Here is a 26386-nt window from a genome sequence, read left to right on the forward strand (position 1 = left end):
ATTGCCATGTTGTTTGAGTACCATAACAAATAGCAAAATCAAGAATTTGTGGGTTTTATAGGTGATAATGTTGGCGGGAGCTAACCTAAGCTAACCAGCTGCTTGATGTTAGCCTCGTAAGATCCTGATCTTGAGAGCTTCACATTTGTTTCTCTAGCGCAGGTCAGTCTGGGCTTTCTCCAATCTCAGTGAGGAGGAGCCCGGTCAAAAAATGACTGGGCCAATCGGGGCCCACATTCTGACCTAACATTTGTCCCATATAGTGGAAGGCAGCTTCTGACTGGTTCATGTGGTAGTCAATCTAGCCTTTTGAGACCAGGCGTCTCTCACAAGCTTATTCTTTAGTTCATGTTGACTTCAACAACTACAAGAACCAATCAGGGGTTGCCAAATGTGAAAGCTTGCGCAAAATAAGGCTGGTGTCTCCAGGCTAGCATGTGAATGTCGATAGTTACCTGCTATCGGTGTATGAATGTGTGTGTGAATGGTAACGTGTGAAAGGTAAACAGGTCTCCCTTGTAAAAGAGTCTTCGGTCTCAATGGGATTTACCTGTATAAATAAAGGTAAAAAAAAAAAAAAGATTGATGTAGCTTCATATTGAACAGACAGTTATAAGAATGGTTTTGATCTTAACATGTTATTATCCAAAAAACTAACAGTATTTTCTCAAACGCCATCTATTCCTGTGACATTGCAACACACACATACAAACATTTGCTCTTGTCTTTCAGTTCCACGGAGCTCCAGACTTCTATGAAGTGATGCTGAAGAACCTCAACATAGTTTTCACCACTCTCTTCTCTCTGGAGTGCATCCTTAAGATCATTGCTTTTGGACCTCTGGTGGGTAACATTTACAGAGCTACTTTTAAAAGTCCCGAATCCTAAATGACATCTAATGCTTTTGAACCGTCCTCTCTCTCTCACAGAACTACCTAAAAGATGCCTGGAACGTGTTTGACTTTGTGACTGTGTTGGGCAGCATTACTGATATCCTGGTGACTGAGATCAATGTAAGAGCATCCTTCCCTACCCACAATGCATCGTGTCCAAACAACACAGGCTTGTCATGGTAATACGCAGGGGAAGCCGTAGCTTTGTGCAAAAAACAAGCTAACTAGGCCGCATCAGCAAGGGGGCGGCTTTTGTTGTTTGGATCAATTTATCAAAGCTGATGATACAGGAGCTGAGGACAGCTGAATCCACCTCAGAGAATAATGTTTAGAGTGTGTGCTCTACAGTGGAGGAATACTTTGCTGTGCTTTTTGTGTTTGTTGTTTGACGGTTTCCCTATTCATTCCAGACCCTTTCTTTCTGTGCACTTATCTGTATATGTGTGTGAAGTACTGTGTTTTAACTAATTCACATGAGCTGTATCTCTTTATGTTGTGCAATATAACTGTTCTTGTTTTCTCGTCTCTCCTTCCTCCTCCTTCCTCTATCCTCATCTCTCTCTCTCTCTCTTTCTCTCTCTCCCTCCCTCTCTCTCTCTCTTTCTCTCTCTATGTCTCTGTCTCTCTCCCTTTACATTTTCATCTTGTTGATTGTCATCACCGGTGTTGCCATGCCCTGGTTCCAAACTTCACTAGACTACGGTGAGTGACTTTCAGCTGCCTTTCACCTCTGAGCTGACCTGGTGTTTTCATTAAATATATTATATGTCCTGTTCTCTTGACTATGACTTAAAAAGGCACTCTAATAATTTAGCATTCCACAAAGTCAGGGAACTTGTGAGACACGCGCTAATAGAAAAGAGTGGACAATGCAACAGAGCCCGATGCTTGCTGGATTACGTAATGAAGTTATAAATCTCAAGCACCACACTTTACATACAGCATGTGGACAAATGTGTTTTAAATGGGTCCCAACTTAATATCTTGTCACTTTATGTTCTATTAAAAACAGGCAGCCGAACCCTAATGAATTATGAAGTTGATTTGAAAACGTATTAGAGGACTCATGATGGCCATTAGCCACAGCTTCATCAGCCATATAAGTTTTAAAATCCATCACTAATGAAGCCTGAGAGAGAACAGAACACAATCTTCTTCCTTCACACCACTACTTTAACAGCTCTGCTGCTGATGTTTCTCTAGTGGCAGAAATATCACCAATTGAAGTCTTTTACTTTATTAGGTATTGTAGTTGTTCAAAGATAATCCATCTTTTCCCTGTTTTGGACTGTATCAGTTCAGGGACTGGTGAGCATGTATAGTGATGATGATATACAGCATTCAAATAATAAAATCAGTGTGAATATTAAATACAGTATTGTTTCAAGATAAACTTAAGAAAATATAGAACATCAGATTTAGCCAGACGATATCAGCTGGCAATCTGTAAACTAAGTGGTGGCTGTTATTACATCTACGGTGCCCACCATCTCTACCATTGTGTCCTTGAGCAGGGCACTTCACCTCAAAGGGCTACAGGGGCGCTGTACAAAGGCTGACTCTATGCCATGACCCCCTCCAAAGTGGAAAACTTGAGAGGGGATATGCGAAAAGACACATTTGAATGTGCCCTGTGTACGATTGACATTGACTTGCTTATTATTTTTTAACAACTCAAATCACTTTTAAAACCAATCAACCCGGACATGGGTGTGTTTATCAGTGAGTGATAAAGGTATTAGGTGGGTTGGTAAATGAATGGCTGATGTCACGTCCGTGTCTAACAGGACAGGCTGCTGAACCTGAGCTTCCTGAGGCTGTTCAGAGCAGCTCGGCTCATCAAGCTACTGAGGCAGGGCTACACCATCCGCATCCTGCTCTGGACCTTTGTACAGTCCTTCAAGGTACTCACTCACATGCCGGTTTACTTTAGCCACACAGCCACACACAGTTAACTTACAGAAACACACAAACTCAAACATACAGGAATAAATCAGAGTGGATATTAATAATTGAATGTGTTTTGGTTCCCCATTGTTTTCCCTTTAGGCCCTGCCTTATGTTTGCCTGCTGATTGCTATGCTGTTCTTCATCTATGCCATCATTGGAATGCAGGTGGGTGATGATGTGGTTACAGGCCATGATATTCATATGGTGACTCTCCATTCAAAATGTGTATGATTTGAACTTGAAAAACATGAATTGCAGTTTGCTAAGACAGTATACATCTATTTACCTCATTGTGTGTGTCTGCTGTAGGTGTTTGGGAACATTGAACTGAATGAGGACACAGCTATCACTCACCACAACAACTTCCGCACTTTCCTCCAAGCTCTCATGCTGCTGTTCAGGTAACATAAGCTTTATTATGTTTATCTCAAAAGTTCACTTTGACTGACAAATGAAGAAATTCACCATGAAAAAGTCATCACTTTGATGTCCACACATAGGTAGACAGCCCAGCAGGTAATTAGCAACTGTAACAAAAAACATAGAGCTATTTGAAGCTGACGTTGGACCTCATTTAAATTTCATGATATCATAGCTGCAAAGATATGAACAGGTGCTTGGGGTATTCAGTAAGGCAGATGCAGGGTGGAGCTGTCTAAACTACGATAATTACATATTTAAAAAAGGACAAGAACGCAGATAGGAAACATTGTGCACATGAGAACTCTTCAAAACTGGGTGTAGTAGAGGAGGGGGCGACAGTTCCAGAAGGAGACCCCAAACTTCCAGGGCTAAATTAACCAGCTCTGACTGGGGGATCCCACGGCATTTCTAAGCCAGTGTGCAGATGAATTCTCTCCTAAGGGGCCATCCTTACCAGATGCTTCAAGCACAATTTGGCATTATTTCCAGTCAGCTGCTTATACAAAAGACATTCATCTAACCTCATACCTTTATGTCTACTCAATCAAAGCCTTTTTCTGTCTTTTTTGTGTGTCTATATTTTCATGTCTACCAGGAGTGCAACTGGTGAGGCCTGGCACGAGATCATGTTATCATGTCTGAGTCACCGGTTCTGTGATGAGCGATCAGGAAACCATGGGAAAGAGTGCGGCAGTGATTTTGCATACTTCTACTTTGTCTCCTTCATCTTCCTCTGCTCCTTCCTGGTCAGTACCCAAACACCCTTTGGCTTGTGACATATTCTATTGGCTCACTTTGGCCTCTTGGTAAAGTTCCCATTCATTTGATTTAATATGTAAATAGGTGTCATTTCACTCATAAACAAGCTTTTTCCTATACGTATGCAGTCATGACACTGATGATCTTTTTGTGATTATTGTGTACTTAAATGTGTAGGGGAGAATGGGGTAAGTAGGCACACTTTTTACTCTAGTGAGAATTGCTCATCACCTAAACATCTTTCAATAGTCATTCCTACATTAAATTGAAGCTTAAGGTGTTGGCTTGAAATGTGTACCCCTCACTTTTTCTATCTTATTGTAATAAAGAAGAAATTAATCATCAAAGACACCCTTACACATTGTAACAACCAACCCCATCAAGGGGTCGGTTGTCACACACTATGGGGTTGTTCGTCACAATGTTATCTTAATGGGAATACTCTTAAAAAGAAGGCAAGAAAGCAGAACTGAATTTGAAAGTTTAATTGCATTGTCAAGTTGACAAATAGGCCTACATAACTTACTGTAGCCTTGGCAGCTGGTCTAGTTTGGGATGCACTGGGTTGTTTTGATTTTGTTGCCCTTTTTTCTTTTGCATGCTAGCTGCCTTTTCCTGCTCTATTCCCTCCTTCTCTGGGGTGTCAGTGAGGATACAGCTAAGGCCAACAACCATCGGACAACTAATTAGCGTGCTAACCACAATCTAAACTATAGTTTACCCTTCACACTTTTTATGGTTAACAAGTGTTTTGTTATAACCCCATTGTGTAAAAGCCTAGAAGAAAAAAACTAAGGAGCTAAATATTTGACATGAAAAACACAAACAGTCCTCTCACCTCAAATTCAGCAGTCTAACTCCAAGGAAGACTATGTAGGTGACCTCTGATCCCAATTCTGGATATTTACATACCAAAATTTCACTGACAGCTCCTTCTGGTTCCGAGATGTAACGATTGTGACAACCAACCCGTGTGACATTTTACCCCGTTCTCCCCTAGTATATGTTTCATGAGGTACAGTAGCCGAATACATAGTTGTTTCTTTGCTTTTACCAAGGTAGGAGCTTCCTTACACAAAGACCTTATGTGTGCTAGTTTATTATATTCATTCAAGTGAGATATCCAGCAAGTGTTGAATAGTGCAACAAAGATAAAAATGCTTTGATAATATTTCTGTTGATGTCCCAGCTCACCACTCCCTCAAAGTCCAGCACTGTTATTCCAGTTGGTGTCGTTCATTGGCACAAATTTAGCTTCTCATCCATTAGCGGCTCAGTTGATTATGCCAGTTATGTCTGTTGTGATAATAACTTAATCGACTTATCGTGCGATATATACAAATGATCTCAATAGTGTTTCTGCCCCTTGATATTGCAGTAAACGTGTGTGCGTTTGTCACATTTCTTCTTTCCTACCACCTTCAAACCGTGGCAACGTATAAGAATATTTCAATGTTTTTTTCACATTTCATTTCCAATGTAGAATATTCTTGGGAATAAAAAAATCTCTTTAAATTATCATGCTATACTCATTGTATTAGTGGCATAAAATGGTCTTAAATAAAATAAATAAATAAACATTTCAGTCCTAATGAGATGAATTGACTTTGTCTAAACAATTTTAAAATCATGGTTCTAACAGCTGATAAGAATAAGACCAAATCCCGGGAGTGTATACTCAACCTAGTGTCTGTGTTCCAGATGCTCAACCTGTTTGTGGCTGTCATAATGGATAACTTTGAGTACCTGACCAGAGACTCCTCCATCCTGGGGCCTCATCACCTCGATGAGTTCATCCGGGTTTGGGCCGAGTATGACCCGGCTGCATGGTATGTTCAAGCATCTCCCTCTGAGCCCCAGAGAATAGCATACATAGTAAAAACATAAGCCATTAGATTGCCCTAACTTAACTCCTCTCTTCCCCGGTTTGTGACCAAGGTGACTGAATTAGGCCTCAAACAGTGGCGTCGTTCCTTGTATTTTGTTGTATGCAGTCAGCCCACTGATGTTCACTGTTTTTATTTTAAAGCTATCCTGAACATTTGTTTATTTATGTGCTTGTTCTTTTTCCACAGCGGACGGATTTCCTATAAGGATATGTACAATTTGTTACGTATTATCTCACCCCCCCTTGGCTTAGGGAAGAACTGCCCTAATAGGGTAGCATACAAGGTTTGCAAATATCAGACATTTCCGTTACTCTAGGGTGCTTTGTGTACTTCTATGCCAAGAGACTTATTTAAATGAATGGCTGTGCACCAATGAAATCGCCTATACACACGAGCACCCGCCCCTTCCAAACTGACTGGCTTTTGGTTGAATGATGTCGGAAGAGGAAACAAAGCTTTCAAAGCCACATCACTGTCGCACAACATATACTCTTTTAAATGTCTGACACGTTTAACTCTCAATTTTTATCAGGTTAAACGACCCCTTCAAATGCCTTGAAAGACATTTTTGAATCACATCAAAAGTTTATGAAGACATATTGCCAGGGGAAAGCCAGGCAATGAGTGAAAGCCCCCCCTCCGCCCCCCCAACCAAAACCCTCGGGCTTGGCATTGAAACCTTTGTCTCCGCGCACCCTGGTCATAGTACCAGGGGGGATGTCTGCTATAGCATGCAGAAGCAGACATCCCCGTTACAATGCTGTCATTTCTCTTCCCCTCCCATCATCAGCATCCTTGTGTGTTGGGACAACCCATCCACCTCCACCCCCCCTCTCCCCTCTCACCAAACTCACTCTTTTTCCATGCCATGTCTCCTCCCTGTCAGGGATCCTGAGCTCCACAGCGATGCATCCCCCTGTGCCCCCAGACACAGCGGCCAGAGGATGACATCCACCTTTGCATTTCACTTGAAGGAAATCTATTAACAGATTTCTGTTTTTCCTTTTTCCATTACTCTCTTTTCTTTTCCCTTTTGTTCCTCTCCTCCCCTCTCTTAACTCCCCCCATCCTTCTTTTTTTTTTTTTTTGCGTTTGGTTTTATTTTTGATTTTCCTACTACCGCGTCAAGTGGCCGTATCAAGTACCTCGATATGTATCAGATGCTGCTCCACATGTCCCCACCCTTAGGTTTGGGAAAGAAATGTCCACCAAGAGTCGCCTACAAGGTAGACCCCCTCCTCTTCCTCCACCTTCTTTCTCCTGTGCTCCACACCCTTTATTTCCTTTGGGCGTTAAACTTTAGCCAATGTCTGTGCTCTGCAGTGTTGCCCTCGTTTCCTCACTTTTGGTCGTTTTTGCTATAGAGCTCTGATAGTTTTGGTGTAAGCCCCTCTTAGCTCATCTTTACTTTACTCGTTCCTTTGAACACAGATGTTTCTGTAGGCTTATACCCATCGCTAATGATAACAACAGAGGTGAACTAAGAAGACTTAAGTCATGTTAAGAATTAAGGTATTACGTTTATCAAGGAAAAGTTATTCCCTTATGTGGCTATTTCCTTTGAATGGTACATCCTGATTTGGGTTCTTATTTTGTGGAGCAGCTTTGTGTGTGTGTGGTGTGCGCGTTTGCGTGTGTGTGTGTGGCTTCTGTTGCTTTTTTGTGGAAGTAATACTTTGTATGTGGGCTTCTCACTTTGTGGTTCTGTCTACACATTCCCTCTCATTCTTTCTATTCTATCATCTCAATCTATCGTTGTTGGAAATATTTGTGTGTGTGCTTGGTTGTGTTAAAATGTTACTGCTTAGTGTTTCTGATAAATATTCATTGAGATAAATGAGTAGGAGAGCCCATTTGATATTAACATGAAAAAGCTGCAAGTAAATGCAGAGATGTGATCACAATTTAAAAAATAATAATCTATTTAACAAGTTCAAAGGTCACCTTACATCACCTCTTCCCGCCATATCAGGCTCAAGTCAGGCTAAACAAATATACATAAATGAAACCTGGAAAAAATTAATTCCTTTAATTTAATTATATCCTCTCATTCTCCCTGAATTCTTAGGTTAGCATTCTGTCTTAAAACAACCTCCTGTACTTGTCTTTTAAAGTTTCTAGCTGTCAATACTGTGGTCCTTCTAAATAATTGTCTAGCCTGTGGTTGTGTGTGTTGTATGTTTAGGTGAGTGTGTGACCACATGCAAATTAGCGTGGTTGCACATGTATGTGTGTGCGCGCGCCTGTGTGTGTGTGTGTGTGTGTGTGTGTGTGTGTGTGTGTGCGCGTGCGTGCCACCCTCAGCTCTCCATCCCCATCTCATTCTGACTCTGGTCTCGTGTTACTTTCTGCCCTGCCACTGGTAGCACGGCCGTAGGTGAATGCTTTTTGTGTCCAGGGGAGCTCAACTCTTACAGCAACAATCCCACAGCATTCTGTATATATCTACTGGTGCATTTAGTCCTATACAAACCAAGTGTTCTTGCTAAGTCTGCCCTAACTTGGTGGAATGGACACCTTCTTTATTGCTTAGCTGCCACTATAGAGCATACCCAACCTCCTCAACTCCTCAAAGTTGATGATTACTCGGATGGCGACCACAGAGTGGAGCTCCTGCGACTGTCGAGGGCACCTTCATGGTTATGCGTTACATGCCTTCTCTCTCTCTCACCTTTTTTTCGATCAATGTCAGTCTTGCACCAGTGCACTTTTGACTTGCGGCGTAGTGCATACTGTAGCCAATAGCAGTGAATGTGAATGTCTAGTTTGTCTCTCCACTGTATGTACATAGTAGAGAAGGCTTTTTGTGTGCTGAAACCCTGGGTCACTTAACAATATTTTTTTTACCAATATGGCCATACATGCATAAGTTCAAAGACAAATTAACAAAGCACCTTTTTTTTTATTAAAACACAAAGATACAACACAAACATTGACATTGGGTCACATCAGCACACAGATGGATTTCTCTGGGTGAATTGTATTGTGTGGATCAGGCTGCCTGCTATCCCTCACTGATCCCGGGTCTGTCTCTGTCACCACTCAGCGCCTTGTCAAAATGAACATGCCAATCGCAGAGGACACCACCGTACACTTCACCTCCACCCTGATGGCCCTCATTCGCACCGCCCTGGAGATCAAACTGTCCTCAGGTCAGAGGAAAACACACTACACACAGTACGGATACAGTAATAATGTGCGACTTTTACTAGGGCACAATTGGGATGGCTTTTGGAAAGAAGGAAATCCTGCATTCATGTAGATGTAACTTTGAAACGAACCACCTACGTAGACATTGTTACAGACCGAGTACAACCCTTCACAGCAATGGTATTCTCCTGATGGAGGGATGTGCTATAAACTATATACTGTATACATGATGTGTCAAATCATACAGGGAGTTGAATATAAAGTGGGGCAGCTTTGTAGCCAATAATATATTAAATAGAGGTTAATGTAAAAAGTAAGGTAGTGCTTCCCTGATCCAACTTAAACCTTCAAATCCGTTATAATGTTTTAATGTCATCCATCTGATGTCTGTAAGGAGGAGTGACAGCTACGTCTCAGAGCCACTTTCCCATTTGGATTCATTGGATGGCTTTGTGCTGTGCTTGGTGAACATTTAGAATGAGCTTGTAGGAAATACTGTTTGTGGTGCTGTGACTTTAAATAAAAATAAAATACATGTTTTAATACAAGAGGTTAAATGTCTCTCTCTTTTTCTCTTCCTCCCTCTCTGTCTCTCTCTCTCTCTCTATCTCTCTCTCTCTCTTTCTCTCTCTCTCTCTGTGGAATTCCAGGCATGTTAGCCCAGCGATTATCTGATGCCCAGTTGAAGAAGGAGTTGTCCACTGTGTGGCCCAGCCTCTCTCAGAAGACCATGGACCTGTTGGTGACGCCACATAAACGTAAGCATTTGACCTTTATCTCAGTTTGGAACTTCCTTGTTGAGCTGTGTTAGCCTGGCTCCGCCCGCCTACCTACTTACGCTCAATTTTCACTTCACTTCAGTAGTCAGTCTGGGGCTGAAGTGTGTTCCTTCTCCAGCCAGACTTTTGGCTGTCCAATCAGCGAACAGAGCGAGTGGCTGACAACGATGACGTCGAAGTCGCACGCCAGTTTCAGTTGAATGCTGCGTTCCTTTATACTCGGAACTTGGACATTTCCGACTTGGTAGTTCAGAGTTCCGACCTGTCTGTGTTCCAGTGCATCTGCTCGCGAAAGTATGGACGCCTACAACTTACCTTTCTCATCCAAATAACTAAACGTTAGGCTCTAGCTAGTTACCATTGCCAGGTACCGGTAGATCCATAGACTACAATATGTAGTGAAGTCGGAAATTTCCGAGTTCCCAGTACAACTAGAACGCACCGTCAGAAGCCGGCTCATGACATACGTCACGACCAAACGTTATGCGATTAGTTGGCTGATCCAGAGTGGCACTGGGCAGATCCAACAGTTTTAAACTTCAACAGAGACCCGCCTCCAAGTGAGTGAACGTTTGCCAATAGAGCAGTTCCAGACCTTCTGTACAAATGAAATGAAGTACGATGGTCTGGTTGGACCAGGCTAGAGCTGTGTTACACGATCACTTAAATAGCTCTATTTCCTTGTCACAACCCTCGCAATTAAAGGTCACATATTATACAAAATGCACCTTTACATGTCTTTTTAACATTAATATGGTCCACCTCCACCTTTCTGAAAATCTGTGTTCAGAAACCCCAGTCAGATGTATCTCCCCTTATGATGTCATAATGGGATAAGCCACGCCCCCTCACTACCAACCTAACTTAGCACTACCTCCACCTGGGATAAGTCAGAGCCCCAGATCCCCCTGAATCTAACCGTCAGTCTGACACATTGAGCTGGTTGGCGGTCCCTGTGCCCCCACATGTGTCTGGCCAATCAGAGCAGACATAGGTTGCGTTCCGAATCGCATACTTTCTACTATATAGTATGTAGAAAAAAGATTTAGGATGTCCCGATTCTTGTGGCCAGATTTAGGATGGTTAGAAGTACCCGGATGTCCTACTTCATGCGGCCAAGATTGTTAGTGTTGAAAAGTGCATCCTATTTGGGCGATTCTGACCCACAATCCAGTCCGCACGTGAAGTGACGTCACATCGACGAAGCCTCCATATGAAAACAAACGGGGACGCGACGGATATAAAAGCAAGAGGCAAGATCAAGGTGCAATGTTATGATGAAATAAGAGAGTAAAGTATGTCCCAATAGTATGCCTACTGCATCCTAACTAGATTATTTGTATCGTCGGATGTAGTATGTAGAATAGAAAAAAGAAAGAGTATGCGATTCGGAACGCAACCTGAGTTTTTTGGAATGTGGGACCTATAGAGACAGGCGCTAAAACGAAGTGTTTCAGACAGAGGCTGCAAAGAGGAGATTCAGAAATGGCGCTGTGAGAAATATAAAGGAATTCTTGGACACTACCCCATGAAAACAGTTTCTAGTACAACCCCAAATTACATTCTGAACCGGTAAATGAGCATCATATGTGATATTTTACGGCAATGACAAAATGTTTGAAACAGTCTTCTGAAAGATTTGCTCATCTATTTAGCAAAAATAGCAAAATGATGTTCCTTACAGAACAGGTAGGTATGCATAGGGAGTGAGAATGGGTTGTGAATGTTGTAAAGTGCATGAAAATGTGAGAGATCGCCTGTAAATGTTCACTCCTTGCCTAATACTCTGATGAAGTGTACATGTAGGACTTTACATCATTAAGTCATTGTCCTGAATGTCTGTCAATTCCCACAATGAAGATGCATGGAAAATGATTTTAAATGTTTTAAGAATTTTAAGGTTGAAGTCATAAGTCAAGGTAAAAGTGGAGGATTTTTACTTTTTGCATTATGAGAAAATCCTTTAGTGCATGTGTGTTTGTTTGTGAGTACCATAGATTGAAGAGCATATGTACCTTTTGCTTTTGCTGCCACCTTTTGGTAGGAACTGTGTTTACCACCTACTGTAACTACAAGGCTTTTCAGGTCACTTCTTTTTTATTTACCTTAAAAATCTATTCTTTAAACACTAACCGTGGCTTAGTTGGAACAAATCACTTACCGGATGAAACTATATACTGAAATAGTTCAGAATTTTTGAAGTGGGATTGTATAAGGTAATTAGGTATAGTTGGTCCCCATACAACGCCACTTGAATGAAGGGAGGGATGAATGAGTCAGCAGAATGTCATCTCCTGCTCTCATCATGTGTTGTGTGCTCCCCTCCTCAGCCAATGAGCTGACAGTAGGGAAGGTGTACGCGGCCCTCATGATCTTCGACTCCTATAAACAGTACAGAGCGCGCAGGTTGCAGCTGCAGCAGCAGCAACAGAACTCTGGCTCCCAGGTACAACATCCATACACCTGCCTGCACACCACACATACACACGCGCACACACACACACACACACACACACACACACACACACACACACACACACACACACACACACACACACACACACACACACACACACACACACACGGTCACAAGAGCATACACTTTGGATGCAGTAGTGGAAACCAGGATGCATGCGCTCACATATATTATGCCTGCACACACTTATACACATTTAGACTTTATTATGCCTGCATGCATACAGACGTAATAAAGATACATCCATTAGCCATTCACTGGTGGATTTCAAAATCTCACAAGCGGCTTTTCCCAATTCAATGTTTCAGTGTAAACTCAACCAGTGATTGGTTACTTGCTAAAGTAGCCTGTATTAAGGCAAAACACTGCAGGTGAATAGGGTCAAATGATACTGTTTTTGCCTGCAGTGTCTCACCTTAAAGGCCCACACATACCAACCACAGCTATAGATCAGACCATGCATTTGGCTGCTGGCTGCTGGTTACTTGCAACCTTACACATCTACTGTACAGGTGCATGTTTGTCTCTGTACACAAACACTCAAGCACAGATACACACATACAGTATGTACTTCATTCAAGCATGACTGCGATACATGAATATTCTGGCCCAAGTCTCCACAATCCGTGTGGCTGTAAACTGAACCACTGTCAGACCTGGGCCCAAAAATATTCTTCTGCCTGCTGCCTCTCTGAATGTGTGGGGCATGTTGCCATCCGTCTCTCCTCCACAGTACAAGTTCGGGGCTCTGTTTAAGCCACTGCTGCCTCTGACTCACATGCAGGAGAAAGATCTGCCTATGATGTTAAACAGTGTGGAGCCTCCCAGCATGCTTCAGGGCACAGGCCACGCCAAGCCCCAGCCCCAGCCCAGACCCAGCTCCAACTCTCTCAACAATGGAGGAGCGCTGTAAGTTCACTGCTGCATATAGCCAGAACATCTAGACTAATGTCTACATCCAAAGTTACCACCCAGGGTGACTATATAACATCAACAGTTTCAATCAGGGTTACAGTAGAAAACTTACAAAAGTCCTGACTTACCCACCTTGTTATAGCAATGTAGGTGTGAGTTTATAACAAGTGTTCTATATTAATCTTGAAGTTATTATACATTGTATTAGTACAATTATGATTATTATTTTGAGTCACTGTATTTCATTTTTTGACAATTCTTTAAACACGAGTATTATATCATGCAAAAATGTTCCCAATCATTATATGAGGCAAATCGAACTTATCAAGTTAATCGACTAATTTTATTGTGGGTGTAATAGGTCGCAAAATTAAACTCTTAGCTAGGAACTTTCAGTGCTTGTTAAGAGTACACTTGGTGACAAGATCAAATGTTTAGTGAATACGACCCCAGGTCTATAGAGTCTGAGAATATCATGGACATATTATTGTGTGACCTAAGTCAATTCAGTAACATGTATCCTATTATTAACACGGTCACACTAGGCTCAGTTGCCCCATAACGTACTTAAGCACGATTGTTTTATTCAGATCAGTACATTAGCATATTGTATAACAACTAGACATAGGTGAACTAAAGAAAGGATGAGAGCTGATACATTATTGAAGATATCTATCACAAGTCCATCTGACTCTGAATTAGCATTTAAAGGTAACCTATGACATTGATGAAATCTCTGCGATGTCGCTAAGGAGTGCGTTAATTCAAGGTTTCATCCAAACCACCTCTTTTATATAAAAACGTGTGGATAAAGCCCTAGCTAAAATTATCTCATGTTCTCAAGTCATGCAGTGTTCCAATTGGAGTATTACTATATTGCTTATGTGTGACTGTAACCATGAGGTCTCTGGTTGGATTGCCGGCCCCAGACAGGAGGGTGTTAGTAGTTAAACTAGTGGTGGCTGTTATTGCATATACGGTGCTCACCATCTCTACCATTGTGTCCTTGAGCAAAGCACTTAACCCCACAAACTGCTCCAGGGGCGCTGTACTATGGCTGAACCTGCACTCTGACACCCTCTGCAGTATGGTAACTTGAGAGGGGATATGCGAAAAGACTAATTTCAATGTAGCCATTGACTAATAAAGTAACTTAACTTAATTTATAACACCCAGGCCAAGCCATGAGCACATCATGGTATCGTCCTCTTGGGTGATGGAGAAACCCAAGGAAGCACCCCGGACTAAAACCAAGAAGACCCTGTCCAGGGGACCGTCAGAGGACACACCGGACACTGCCGTCATCCAGGTAGCCGCTCCAACATAACATTAGCATAGGGTTTAGGTTGTTTAACATCTGCTGAAGAAGGCTGTTGCCTAAGACGAGACACTGCAGATGAATATGGTCATTTGTTTTACCTTAAACATATCATCAAGAAACGTTGCCAGTTGATTATTGACATTAAACAATACATTTTTTTTTTACAATTTTCTTCAGAATAAATATGCATATGTTTTGATATTAAAAATAATTATGTGTAAATTGACATCTCTTTAAAAACAAAAATCTCAAAGTTGGATAAAGCCAGAGTTCAAATATTTAGTTCAACAAAGGCCTACTGTAAAAGAGTCCAAAGTTTGTACACAACATATTTTGGACAAAGCATTTTAACATCTTATAAATCAAAAATGACTATGTAAAGGTTTTTTAAATGCATTTTCATCATGTTTTTAAGATGACGATGTATCATAAATCAGATAATTAACAACATGTGAGCAAATCCATCTGTAATAAGCTTCAGAATAGTGCTAAGAATGATTATGCAAAGTTAAGTTGATGTACTTTATGTGCTTTCAAAGTTGAGATTTTGGTTTTAGAGTATTGAAAGAACTAATGTTGAGAAATGACATTAAAGATGGTTGAATAGGAGAAATAAACTGAGGCAAACAGATCATTTTAGTCAAATGAACAGCTTTCTGTATGTGTTTGTCCTTTTATTTGTACTAGTATGAAAGAAGACATGTTATGGAAACAAAATACACAAAAATCCCAAAGTTGACAAGTGCTTGAAAATAAAGAATGTCGTGCTGCTGTGTATAGCCCATAGAGAAGTAAAGAGTGTGTGTGTGTGTGTGTGTGTTGTGTGTGTGTGTGTGTGTGTGTGTGTGTGTGTGTGTGTGTGTGTGTGTGTGTGTGTGTGTGTGTGTGTGTGTGTGTGTGTGTGTGTGTGTCCAGGAGTCGGTGGAGATGAGGAAGATGGAGACCAGTGCCAGCAGTACGATCCCAGTCCCTAGTTCAGGTCTGGAGAACCAGGGCCGAGCTGCCTCTATGCCTCGACTCAATGCTGAGCTGCAGGTAACATCTCATCTTATCCTACCTGGCTTGGTTTAGGAAACTTTGACTTATTTAGTTTCAGATCCAGTCATCCGACAAAAAAGCTTCTTTTTTTTAGGGCACACTCACACCAGGCCATCTGTACCTGTTCCAAGTACGTTTGTTTGCCACCTAAAGTCTTGTTGGTTTGACCAGTGTGAGTGCTCCATTCTGTACTAAAGCACGGTACACTTCCTCGGCCTTTGACACGGTACAGATGCTAATGACACACGCACAACCACGCGCACAGACACCTATCCTGAAGTCAATTTATATGAGACTGTTCACAACGACCCAATATGTCCATGCGCGCAACAGAAATGAAAAGAAACTGTTGCCGAAGGATTCACGCTCGTCTGATGTGGAAGTGGAATGTTTGCTGCAAATTTGGCCAGATGGGAATATTCAAAAACAATCGGTACAATACGCTCTAAATCCCAAACCCACATGGTGACGTAGGGCAAGAAGCAATGGTGCCTAGGTCCAGATCTTTAGGAGCAGTGTGATTACAGGACAGCGGGGGAGTGGGGACACCCGTGCTTGGTCACAGTACGGGGCAACTTTGCCTAGTGTGAGTGCACTCTTAATGGTATTGCAGTACACATACAAGTAGTTGGGAATGGGAATGTTCTCTGCCAGTGCAAGTTCAAATGTGTTTTTCCTTCTGGTGTACCACTTTGGAGCCAAAACAGCCCAAAGTATGAGCCATGCGATTGATAAATCTCCAGAAATACAGTGGAGGTATTATTCAGCAGGATTATTCTGACTCTAAACATTCAAAAACGATACACTCACACACATTTATGACTATTGATGAACCTGACAAAGCAGATTATATAATTCTCAGCAGGCAGGAAGAGCCTCGCTATAACTGTTAGAGGATCTTGTATTTCCACCTGGGTCTTTGGCTCTGTGACATTGTGTTGTTTGAATGAATGACTAATGGGCTTCCTACTTTGTCCATGTTGCTTGTTAACTTTAGTTTCTGTCTAGCTCACTGCCAAATAGACATGAAGCATATTTTAAATGATATATTCATTCAGCCATAGTAAAGCATGGGCCGTTACACAGCCTGCCCGGAAACAGCAGCGTGTCTGTTCCATCAGACAGGCGTTTGACAGATGGCTGTCTGGAACACCTCCTGTATAGACACTTTGTACTGGCAGAGATGTAATATTACTGACATGTGAGATGCTGCTTAATAGTCTCACTGGTCAAGCAGTTAAATCAAATAATTTATTTTGGCAGCAGAGGATAGTGTTTCACTAATCAGGAGCATACCATGTGTTATTCCACCAATGGATAAGACTGCATTAAAAAACGTTGATTTGTCCATTCATCTGTATTCACTCTATAAATATATATATAATATAAAATTAAATCAAATACATATGCATATTTGATTTAGTAAAGTTTACCTTCTGACAGAGGCAGGCTAATGCTACCTGTTGACTACCAGTATTTAAGCTAAGCTAACCAGCGATGAGCGACCTTTGCCCATTTCTTCTTCAAAAATGCTCGCACAGATAAAGAAATGTTTTCTGTCGCCTTGTCATGAACCCCGAGAGTAAGGCACCAAGCTAAAACTAATTTTCTTTTGAACTATTGCTTTAAGGCGGAAAAAATAAATGAATCTTTCACTAGATCCTATGAAATATAATAAGCCTCTCATTTCCTGAGTGATGTGGATGTTGATCGATTCATGCATTTAAAGTGCATTCCTTTAACGGCCCAATTGGAAGAGCTTGTTGAGCCTACTCTCACTTGCTGAGGAGAAGTCTCCAGTTATCAGATTAGACCTTGTGGCAGGCTGCCAGATGTTGTCCAGTATCCCTTTTTACTGCTACTGCCAACGGAACAGATGATAGTGCCTCCAAATGGCTTTGGGCCCAAGATTACACTGGGAGAGAGGAAGATGGTAATTGTGTTACTGTAGAAGAAAAGTGGGAGATTAGGCAAAAGGATGTTAGGAATGAGGGGATCGGAGACGTAGCCCTTGCTGTATTATTTTTCTCGCCCTTTAAGAAACAGAGGGCAGGAAACCCTTTAGCCAAATTCAATGAATGTTATGTGGGGCCTCTTGAACACTGCCTGCTGCTGCTCGCTGTGATGGGGAGTGCACTGTTGCAGCCTGATTAAGCAAATGAGGCAAAAGAAAAAAAGCAATATAGCAAGAAGAGTGAAAGGCAAACTGCATGTGACTGAGGGTTGGGGCCCCCAGAGATCAGGACATGACATCCGCTAAGACCTGTGTGCTCCTCTGTAAGATCCCTCTCTTTGTCAATCAGTCAGTGTGGTCTCCTGCTCTGTTCACACCTTGGTCCAACTAAAAGCCCTGAGTCCACACTCATTTCCTTCCAACCCAGCAGATAAAGAGACATTAGATCCCACTTTTTGTGCAGTCTCATCACCTTTTAATTCAGTGTGTACACAGCCCATTTTAATTTGCAGGGTCTGCTCTTTTCATCAACCCTCTCCCCAGATAACGAAGCCTGGCAGGCATTAAAGGCCCATAATATGTTCTTAGAGATATCAGTGAGCGTCACACAGAGGCAGACTCCAGGATGTGCTGACAGAAGCAGATAGAATGAGTGCTGGGCAGAAACCTTAATAGAAAAATGTCTCTATTGCATTCTGCTGTGGATCATTTTGTCTTATTGGCAGCTGATTAAACATGTAATAAAGATCACCAAACAGTACAGAATTCCACACAAGATTATCAGTAACACAGTATGAAGACGTAACTAAGTACATGTCCTGTTTAGGTTAAGTAGTACGCAATGTTGAGGTACCCGAGTGTTTTTTAAGTTATGCAACTTAAGACTTCAACCAAGTTTCTGACCACCCATCTCCTGCCACTTTGTCATATTGGCAGCAGGCTCATTCTGGTAGTTCAGGCATCATTCTACCCAGAAACATTTTCAAAGTTCCTCCTGGGGAATCATGTTTCCCCAAGTAAGATGAGATATATACGTATATGACATCTAATCTGTAATGAATGTTCTGGGTGTACCCTGGGTTCTCTCACCTATTGGACATAACAACAATCCCATTACTACTAATGGCACTAATGACCCTCACTTATTAACCCAGACCCAGAGATATTTGAACTCTTTGTGGCAGCAACTCTGCTCATTAAATATTAGAAACAAACTATTTTTTAAAGGTCACCTATTATGCAAGATGCACTTTTTGATTTTGAATGTTGAATGTTTTTCACATTAATACGGCTCCCCAGTGTGACTCAGGACTCATAAAGTGTGAGAAAGAAACCACCATCTCTCTCTTTTTCTCCACCTCGACCTCCTTAAAACCTGTGGTCAAAAACCCCAATGAGATTTATCTCCCCTTATGACATCATACGGGAATAAGCCACACCCCTAATAACAAACCTGATTTAGCACTACCTCCACCTGTGATAAGCCACACCACCAATACATCGCTCAATCAAACTGGCAGTTTGATTCAAACAAGCAGTTAGATACATGGACAATCAGAGCAAACTGGGCTTTTTTAGAAAGGCAGGGCTTAAAGAGACAGGCTCTAAAACAGAGCGTTTCTGACAGAGGATGTAAAGAGGAGATTCAGCAATGGCACTGTGAGAAATTACAATTTTTTTTGGACACTAAACCATGAAAACAGGTTCTAGTAGAAACCCAAGTTATAGTTGTGAACCGGAAGAGAGATTAATATGTGACCTTTAAGTAATCAACTTGCATGTATGTGTTGTTTATAGACAGACATGTCTTTGTGCCCAGCACTGATGGTATCAAAAAAGACTTTGTGGCACACAGCCGTAGTCCCATTGATTATCAGCTCTATAGTAAAAACCTTTAGAGCATAATTTGTTCAATTGGATTGTATAATTTTCTATGCGAAATATTTGAACACTTCTATAACCACAATCCAAAGCTTTTGTTTAACTATTCCTTCCTTTCATCCATCTCTTCCTCTGCTGTTCTTTCTTTCTTTCTATCGTTCTTATCCCTCTCCTGCATTCCAGCGGAGCCAGTCACGCCACGCTCCGGGAATCCTTCTAGCTGTACGTACACTCTCACACTCTCACACAACACATATACACTTCAATTACTGTTAGTTCAAATCATTTAATTTGAGTTAAAAAAAAATATTTGCCTAAAATAGTCATATTTTAAAGGTGCACTATGTAACTTTGGGTGTGTCAGAGAAGTTACATGTTCTTCAGTATAATCTCATAACTCAATAAACAAACTTTACTCACAGGAAAATTGGATCCCTGGAACACTGTTTGAAGTTAGAAAGCTACCGTATATGTTCCTGTTTCACTGTTGTTGTTTAAAGCAGCAGGGTCCACAGTTGTGTTTACACACCTAAACTAAATGCAAGCTCTGCAGATGTAAATACAAAATCTAATTCCCATTAAACTGCATAGTGCACCTTTGTAATCAGGTCATCTATGATACGTCTTCAAAAACGGATGACATAAACAATTACATACAACTCGGCACTGCTTTGTATGGAACACCTGCTCCTTTATCCATCCATAGACAATGACAGTGTGGTCAGAGCTGGTAGTTGCGTGATTGGCTAGGCGTTCCCACTGCTGCAGTCCTAATGTACTGCTGATAAAAGCTTTGGCCTTTCCACGTGGCACGGCTGGACATTTTCCTTAGAACCTGATACATGTTCAAATCATTATTTCTTGTGTGATGCCTTTTCTTTTGTCAGGGCCTCTAACCACATGTTAGAGTCATTATAATGTGTAAACATAGCAGCTGCACCAGTGAAATCTAGTCAGACCCTGTTCACTGCAGTGTACGGATGGAGCTAAAAGAAAAAAAGCCTTCCATATGAAAACAACCAGGGATGCGTAGGATATACTATAAGGAAGAGGCAAGATCAAGGCGCAATGTTTTGGTGAAATAAATAAGTAAAAGTATGTCCCAATTGTATGTCTACTGCATGCTGACTAGATTCTCTTCATGACCAGATGTAGTATGTAGAAAAGAAAAAAAAATCCAAATATGCCATTTGGAACACAGGTTCTGTCTGGCTGTGTTCGAAAAGCCTTTCTAATGTCCTACTCATACTCATTTTGATGTCAATTTGAGTATGTTGGAGAAATGCCCGGATGAGTATTTACCTCCGGGGAAGATTTTGTGTATGGATCGATAGGTTACTTTTCCTACTCAACCACCCCACAATGCATTGCATCTTTTCAAACGAGACAGAATGTTTTTTTTCTCGCTTCTGTATACTTCAGTGTAAACTGTCCGACGAACCTTGCATACACAACACAAGTACATGTTGAGTATGTAGTAGGGAGGACGTTAGTTTGCCGTTTCGAACACAGCCTCTGTCTATATCTCTCCTGCCTTAGTCGGTCCCTGATGCCAGCCCGATGAAGCGCTCAGCCTCCAGCGTGGCCCCACAGCGGCCCCCGGAGGTCAACCTGAGGGACTTCACCCTGGAGAAGCCCAGCCAGGACCGAGCACACCACCATCACCACCACCACCACCACCGCTGCCACCACCGCAGAGACAGGGACAGAGACAGGGAGAAGAGGCAGCGCTCTTTGGACACACCTATGATAACACAGCCAGCCGGCTCTGGGGGTTAGGCAACACACGCACACACACACACACACACACACACACACACACACACACACATATTTTTGAGACCTTTACATAGTATATTTCGATTTGTAAAATGAAAAAAACTGTATCCAAAATCTGTTCTGTAAAACCCTTGGACACTAATATGTTGTAGAAATGAACAAAGATTTTAACTGACTTTATCCAACATCTAGATTTGGTTTTTAAATAGATGCAAATGTACACATAATTAGTTAGATTTTGCCCAATTTGTACATGTATTTAATAGTAAAAAATAGTATTAATCTACGTAATCAACTGGCAAAGTATCATGATGATATCTATAGGTAAGATATGTTTGTCACGCACATACTGTATCTCTACTTGACAATGGCTAACTGTCTGAATGTAGACTTGTAGATTTGTTATGTACACAGACAGGGCTGAGCGAAAAATATATTTCTCAAAACAATGTCAGTCACCCGTGGTTACAACACTGAGGGTCATCATCATTGTCAGCCCTGAATATCTACAGTATATCCTTTAGTCTGGGCAAAAGAGTACGATTATATGCATTCTGCACTCATGTCCCCATAGTCATATCCTGAGTGTGAAAACCCACATACATCAAGAATGTGTTTTAAAAGAATAGACAGATTGAGAAGTTTAGTGTTTAGAGTTGTGAGCAGTAACCTGCGGACCCTCCTCTGGTTGCTTGGCAACTGTTCAACTATTCTCTTTCTAATAACTTGGTTTATGAAAACATACCTGTGATTACACAAACATGCTTATGTGTCGTCAGACCTTACTTTAACTAATGACTTTATAAAGAGTTGTTTGCTGTTGAATTATTCATAGCCAAGTTATGAATAAAGTCAATATTGAAGGGTCAGTGGTTGCTAATGGGCTAGTTAGTCTGTTGTTTATTATCTTTTTTAATAAACCAATAAAGGGCAGTAGGAAAGACTTTACACATTAATTCTGTATCTATACATGTTCATACATTACTAATAAAGGGTCTAAACCGTAGTAGATGATACTACAACTGCCATGATTGAGAATACTGAAACAGCCTCTCTTTGACCCTGCAGTATTGTTCTCCTCCACAGGAGGCGCTATGGTAGAGCCAGTCTCTGACCCAGCAGCCTGCAGGGAGCGAGGCCACGAGCGCGGACGCTCCCACGAGAGGAAGCACCACCACTCCACTACAGAGAAGCAGCGCTACTACTCCTGTGAGCGCTACTGTGGCCGGGGGGAACACTGCCACACCAAGTCTGCCACAACCAGCTGTGCAGCCTCCCCCAGTGACACAGGGCAGGACACCAGCAACAAGCAGGTGGGAGGCACAGCCATGGAGAGTTTAGGGACGGACCAGAGTGAAAGGAGATTACTAAAGGGGTTTATGAGTTGACAGTAAAAAGTCAGGTTTGAAATGAGGGGGCGTGGCTTCTCACCTTATGACGTCACATGGGGAGAGAAATCTGACTGGGTTTTTTTAACACAGGTTTTCATAAAAGAGAGAGGGTGGTTTTCTTTCATATTTGGGGAGTCTCTAGTCACACTGGGGAGCCATATTCATTCTTCAGAAATCCATATTTATTTTGAAGAAATCATTTTCCCTCAGAATTGTATTCTTATCAGGATAAAACACTCAGTCTATACCAAAGGGACAGTACAACTCTGATATCCAGTGCTGCTGCTTCCACTTACCTTAGACATGAGACAAATAGACATTTCTAGAACTCTGTTGATCCTGATCCAAATGATCCGTTGTAGTGAGTTGGTGACTAGTTTCATCGCAGTGTGGCAGGCCAGCAGCACTGTGGATTGTTATAACAGAGGAGGAGACTGGACAGAGACAAAGACTGGTATCACATTACTTTCTAATTGAATTCAGATGAAAGCAGTAGGATTTCATATTGTTACATACATTCTGTTGCAAAATTACCATATGATATCAGTATAACACGAGAGAGAATGTCAGTCTGAACCAGTCAAAGCTGAACACTGTAGGGAAATTAGAGGCCTCAGGCTTCCATAACTAGCCTGTGTATTAATGGATCCAATAAATATGAAATATTTTCCAGGTTACACTATATCATATCAGCCAGAGACACATTGATTTTGGAAAACAAGCTTTTTGCTTTCAGACTTATGACCTTATTGGTCCATGAAGGTACATTGAATGTGGTATATGATTTGCATGATTTGATTTGAATATTTTATTACCGTGTCATGCATTAGCATGCCCAGGCCACAAGGGCTTACAAGACACCATTATAAAACACAGACAGACCAAAAACCAAAAATAGATGCTAAACAATACTAACATTAACGATATAAACGGTATAACTGTGATCCCTGTGCATGCTCATACTACTACTGTCTCCTCTGTGTGCCTTTGGTGCAGCCTCTCATGGCCTTTCACTTCTTTTCCCACTTTCTCTTTTCATCATTCTCCATCCATTTTGTCTATGTGGTTTTTCCTCTTCCATTCTGTCTCCTGTGTCTGTGTTCTCTCCATCATTTGTTCTCTGTCATCACACATCACATGTTGCTGTCTTTCCTCTCCTTTTCCTCGCTCCCTTTCCAACGGGACCTGTCCCTGTTTCTCTCCTCTTTCTCTTCTCTTTCACTTATTCTCCTCATCGTTTGTCAAATTGCGTGTCCAATTTCCATCCAGGGCAGTGGTTGGGTTAAAGGCGGCCCGGTGATGAGCTCCGGTTTTTGTGGCACGCCGCCGAGCCGTGGCCGTCGGCAGCTCCCCCAGACCCCCCTCACCCCGCGGCCGGGTGTGGCCTACAAGACTGCCCGCTCCTCCCCTGTGCACTGTGTGTGGGGCCAGGCCTCTATGAGCCCCGCCAGGCTGAGCCGCGGCCCCTCCTCCCCCTTCCCCTGCCCGGTCACTCGTATCAGCTCGGAGCCCTACCTGGGCCGGGGCCAGGGCGCGGAGGCTAGCCGCTACAGCAGCCTCCGCGAGCAGCTGGACGTCTTCCAGGACGCCGTGCCCTCCCCGCCTCGGACCGCTCCACTGCCTCGCTACGCTATGGGGGCCAGGCAGCAGCAGAGCCTCAGGGTGCCCAACGGGTACCACTCCAGCACCAACCCGGGCTCTGGTGTCAGGGTACCCAGGTATTACCAGGAGGCAGAGGAGGACGAATGGTGCTAGCATGGCTTTAAAAGCAACCCTTTTTTTATGCTTTTTTTTAAAGGAAATGTGATGAGTTTTATCATCTTTAAAAAAGACTTTAGTTTACATTGTCACTGTATGTGTGTGTTTGTTTAATGCTGTATTTTGAACCTAACGTGAGATAAGGTTAAGGGGAACATCTAAACAGGGAGAAAGGAGAAAGTGGCTTCTATTGGAATGTGAACAAAAGGTGTAATCTTTATTAAAGGGCACATAGCATTACTGAACATAAGAGTAGGCTTTTAGCAGTAGTTGCTTGATTTGCTTTGACTTTACTGTCTGGATGACGTCACCATATTGACTCTCAAATAACAGAACAACATGAACACTCACTATAGATCAATATGATAGTATCTCCTGACTTTGGAAGAAGTGGCTGGATGATAAGCCGCTATAAATCACCCGGATGTGGGTCATGCATAACATCAGTCTGTATTCCAGGGAAACCATTTAAGTTAACACAAGTGCTGAATCATTTTGCTGTTTGACTGGTGGGTATTTATTACTGAGAAGTAAAGGTCACATATTATGCTTATTTTCATGTTCAAATTTGTAATTTGGGTTTCTACTAGAAACTGTTTTCATGGTGTAGTGTCCAAAACACCTTTACATTTCTCACAGTGCCATTGCTGAATGTCCTCTTATCAGCCTCTGTCTGAAATGCTCCATTTAAGAACCTTTACAAAAAGCCAAGTATATACTGTATAGCATGGCGAACCTTAGGCTGACTGCAACTGCAAAGCTGATGATAACTCTCTCTCTCATAACACAAACACACATTTTTCTCAATTGCTTAAACTTGAGGTTACTATTTAAGTTACTTGAGATGCACAATCACTCACAATAATATGAATACAACTAAAGACAACAGCACACTTAAGATGACTTACACTCTATTTATCAGGTGGTTCACGGACATTTACCGTCTTCCACCACATTATCTATCCAGCAGCCAACAGCATATTAGACACATAGTATAATAAACATCTAGATTTCTAGGCGGAAGTAAGGTTAGGCCTACTCGTTGACAGTAGCTGAAGGTTTTATGAGTAATTTGAGAGTCCGTATGGCAGTTTCAACAGAAAGTGGTGGCACTGCAGCTCAACCAAATGGGACAACAAGTAGGGCAGTTTAGTGAAAACCAAAATGTAGTAAAAAACCTCAAAGACATTATGAGACTGTACAAACAGCTGTGTTGCTCTTTAGTTTAGGACTCTACCATTCCCATGACGATGCCTAGTCCTTTATTACATTCCCTTTGTGTGTCCGTGGAACATGCTGTATGAAGTGCTGTCACACAAGACAGCCGCGATCCTTTTGGGTTTGTTAAAACGTTTCTTTAACACTTCAAGAGATGCAGCAACCGCATGTTAGTGTACCTGACTGACTGCTGTGTTGCCTAGAAACATTTCCTTGTAGATTTTTTCTCTTTTTTCATTGTATGCATTGTTTTTGTATGGTGACATATGAAAGAAAAAAACAAATGTGTGTTTTTATGTGAATTGCTTCGGTTTGTTTGCCATCGTTTCAGGTCTAATGTTTTTTCTTACAGACTTCTTTGCGATGTTTTAAGACAAAGTGCCTATCCTTTTTAGATATACTGTAGAGAAAAAAAAGATGCAATGTTAAGCGTTTTTTCTAACGCATCTACACTTGAGTAGATGTTTTGGTTCATTCTGTATATGTAGCTCTGCAGGAAGACATGTTGTACAGAAAAGCCTTATCTCGCGAGCAGTGGAGTGATACCTAACCGTACCGCTTCACAGAGAGGAATGGAAAAATGACCTCGTGAAAGTGGACTATTTTTCTTGTTTTTGATATCAACATTGTGCAAACGCTATGCGAGCTTTTTAACAACTATGAAAAACTGCATCGATATATCAATTACAGTTACATTATTGCCAGTAACACATTTCTGCATGTTTACAGTAGATGGTAGACTTGGTCAGCTACCTGTGTGTGTGTGTGTGTGTGTGTGTGTGTGTGTGCGTGTGTGCGTGCGTGCGTGCGTG

The 26386-nt window shown here is 41.9% G+C and overlaps 1 protein-coding gene across 1 annotated transcript in view; it reads left to right on the plus strand.

Moving 5' to 3' along the window:
- The window catches only part of cacna1ba (calcium channel, voltage-dependent, N type, alpha 1B subunit, a), a gene marked incomplete at both ends in the record, with an annotated part of 119839 nt that extends 95486 nt beyond the window's left edge, over positions 1–24353 (plus strand). Inside the window, 18 exons of the mRNA XM_080048645.1 lie at positions 733–843; positions 930–1013; positions 2681–2797; positions 2943–3008; positions 3153–3244; positions 3862–4012; positions 5727–5854; positions 6101–6197; positions 8961–9066; positions 9715–9822; positions 12174–12289; positions 13053–13228; positions 14411–14543; positions 15471–15590; positions 19612–19650; positions 20968–21202; positions 22294–22520; positions 23868–24353. Coding sequence (XP_079904771.1) covers positions 733–843; positions 930–1013; positions 2681–2797; positions 2943–3008; positions 3153–3244; positions 3862–4012; positions 5727–5854; positions 6101–6197; positions 8961–9066; positions 9715–9822; positions 12174–12289; positions 13053–13228; positions 14411–14543; positions 15471–15590; positions 19612–19650; positions 20968–21202; positions 22294–22520; positions 23868–24353 — 2592 coding nt within the window. The remainder of the gene's footprint in view (positions 1–732; positions 844–929; positions 1014–2680; positions 2798–2942; positions 3009–3152; positions 3245–3861; positions 4013–5726; positions 5855–6100; positions 6198–8960; positions 9067–9714; positions 9823–12173; positions 12290–13052; positions 13229–14410; positions 14544–15470; positions 15591–19611; positions 19651–20967; positions 21203–22293; positions 22521–23867) is intronic.
- Between the last annotated feature and the right edge of the window lie 2033 nt (positions 24354–26386).

This window comes from Ammodytes marinus (genome assembly GCF_949987685.1).
Source record: "Ammodytes marinus genome assembly, chromosome: 2".
Taxonomy (NCBI): domain Eukaryota; kingdom Metazoa; phylum Chordata; class Actinopteri; order Uranoscopiformes; family Ammodytidae; genus Ammodytes; species Ammodytes marinus.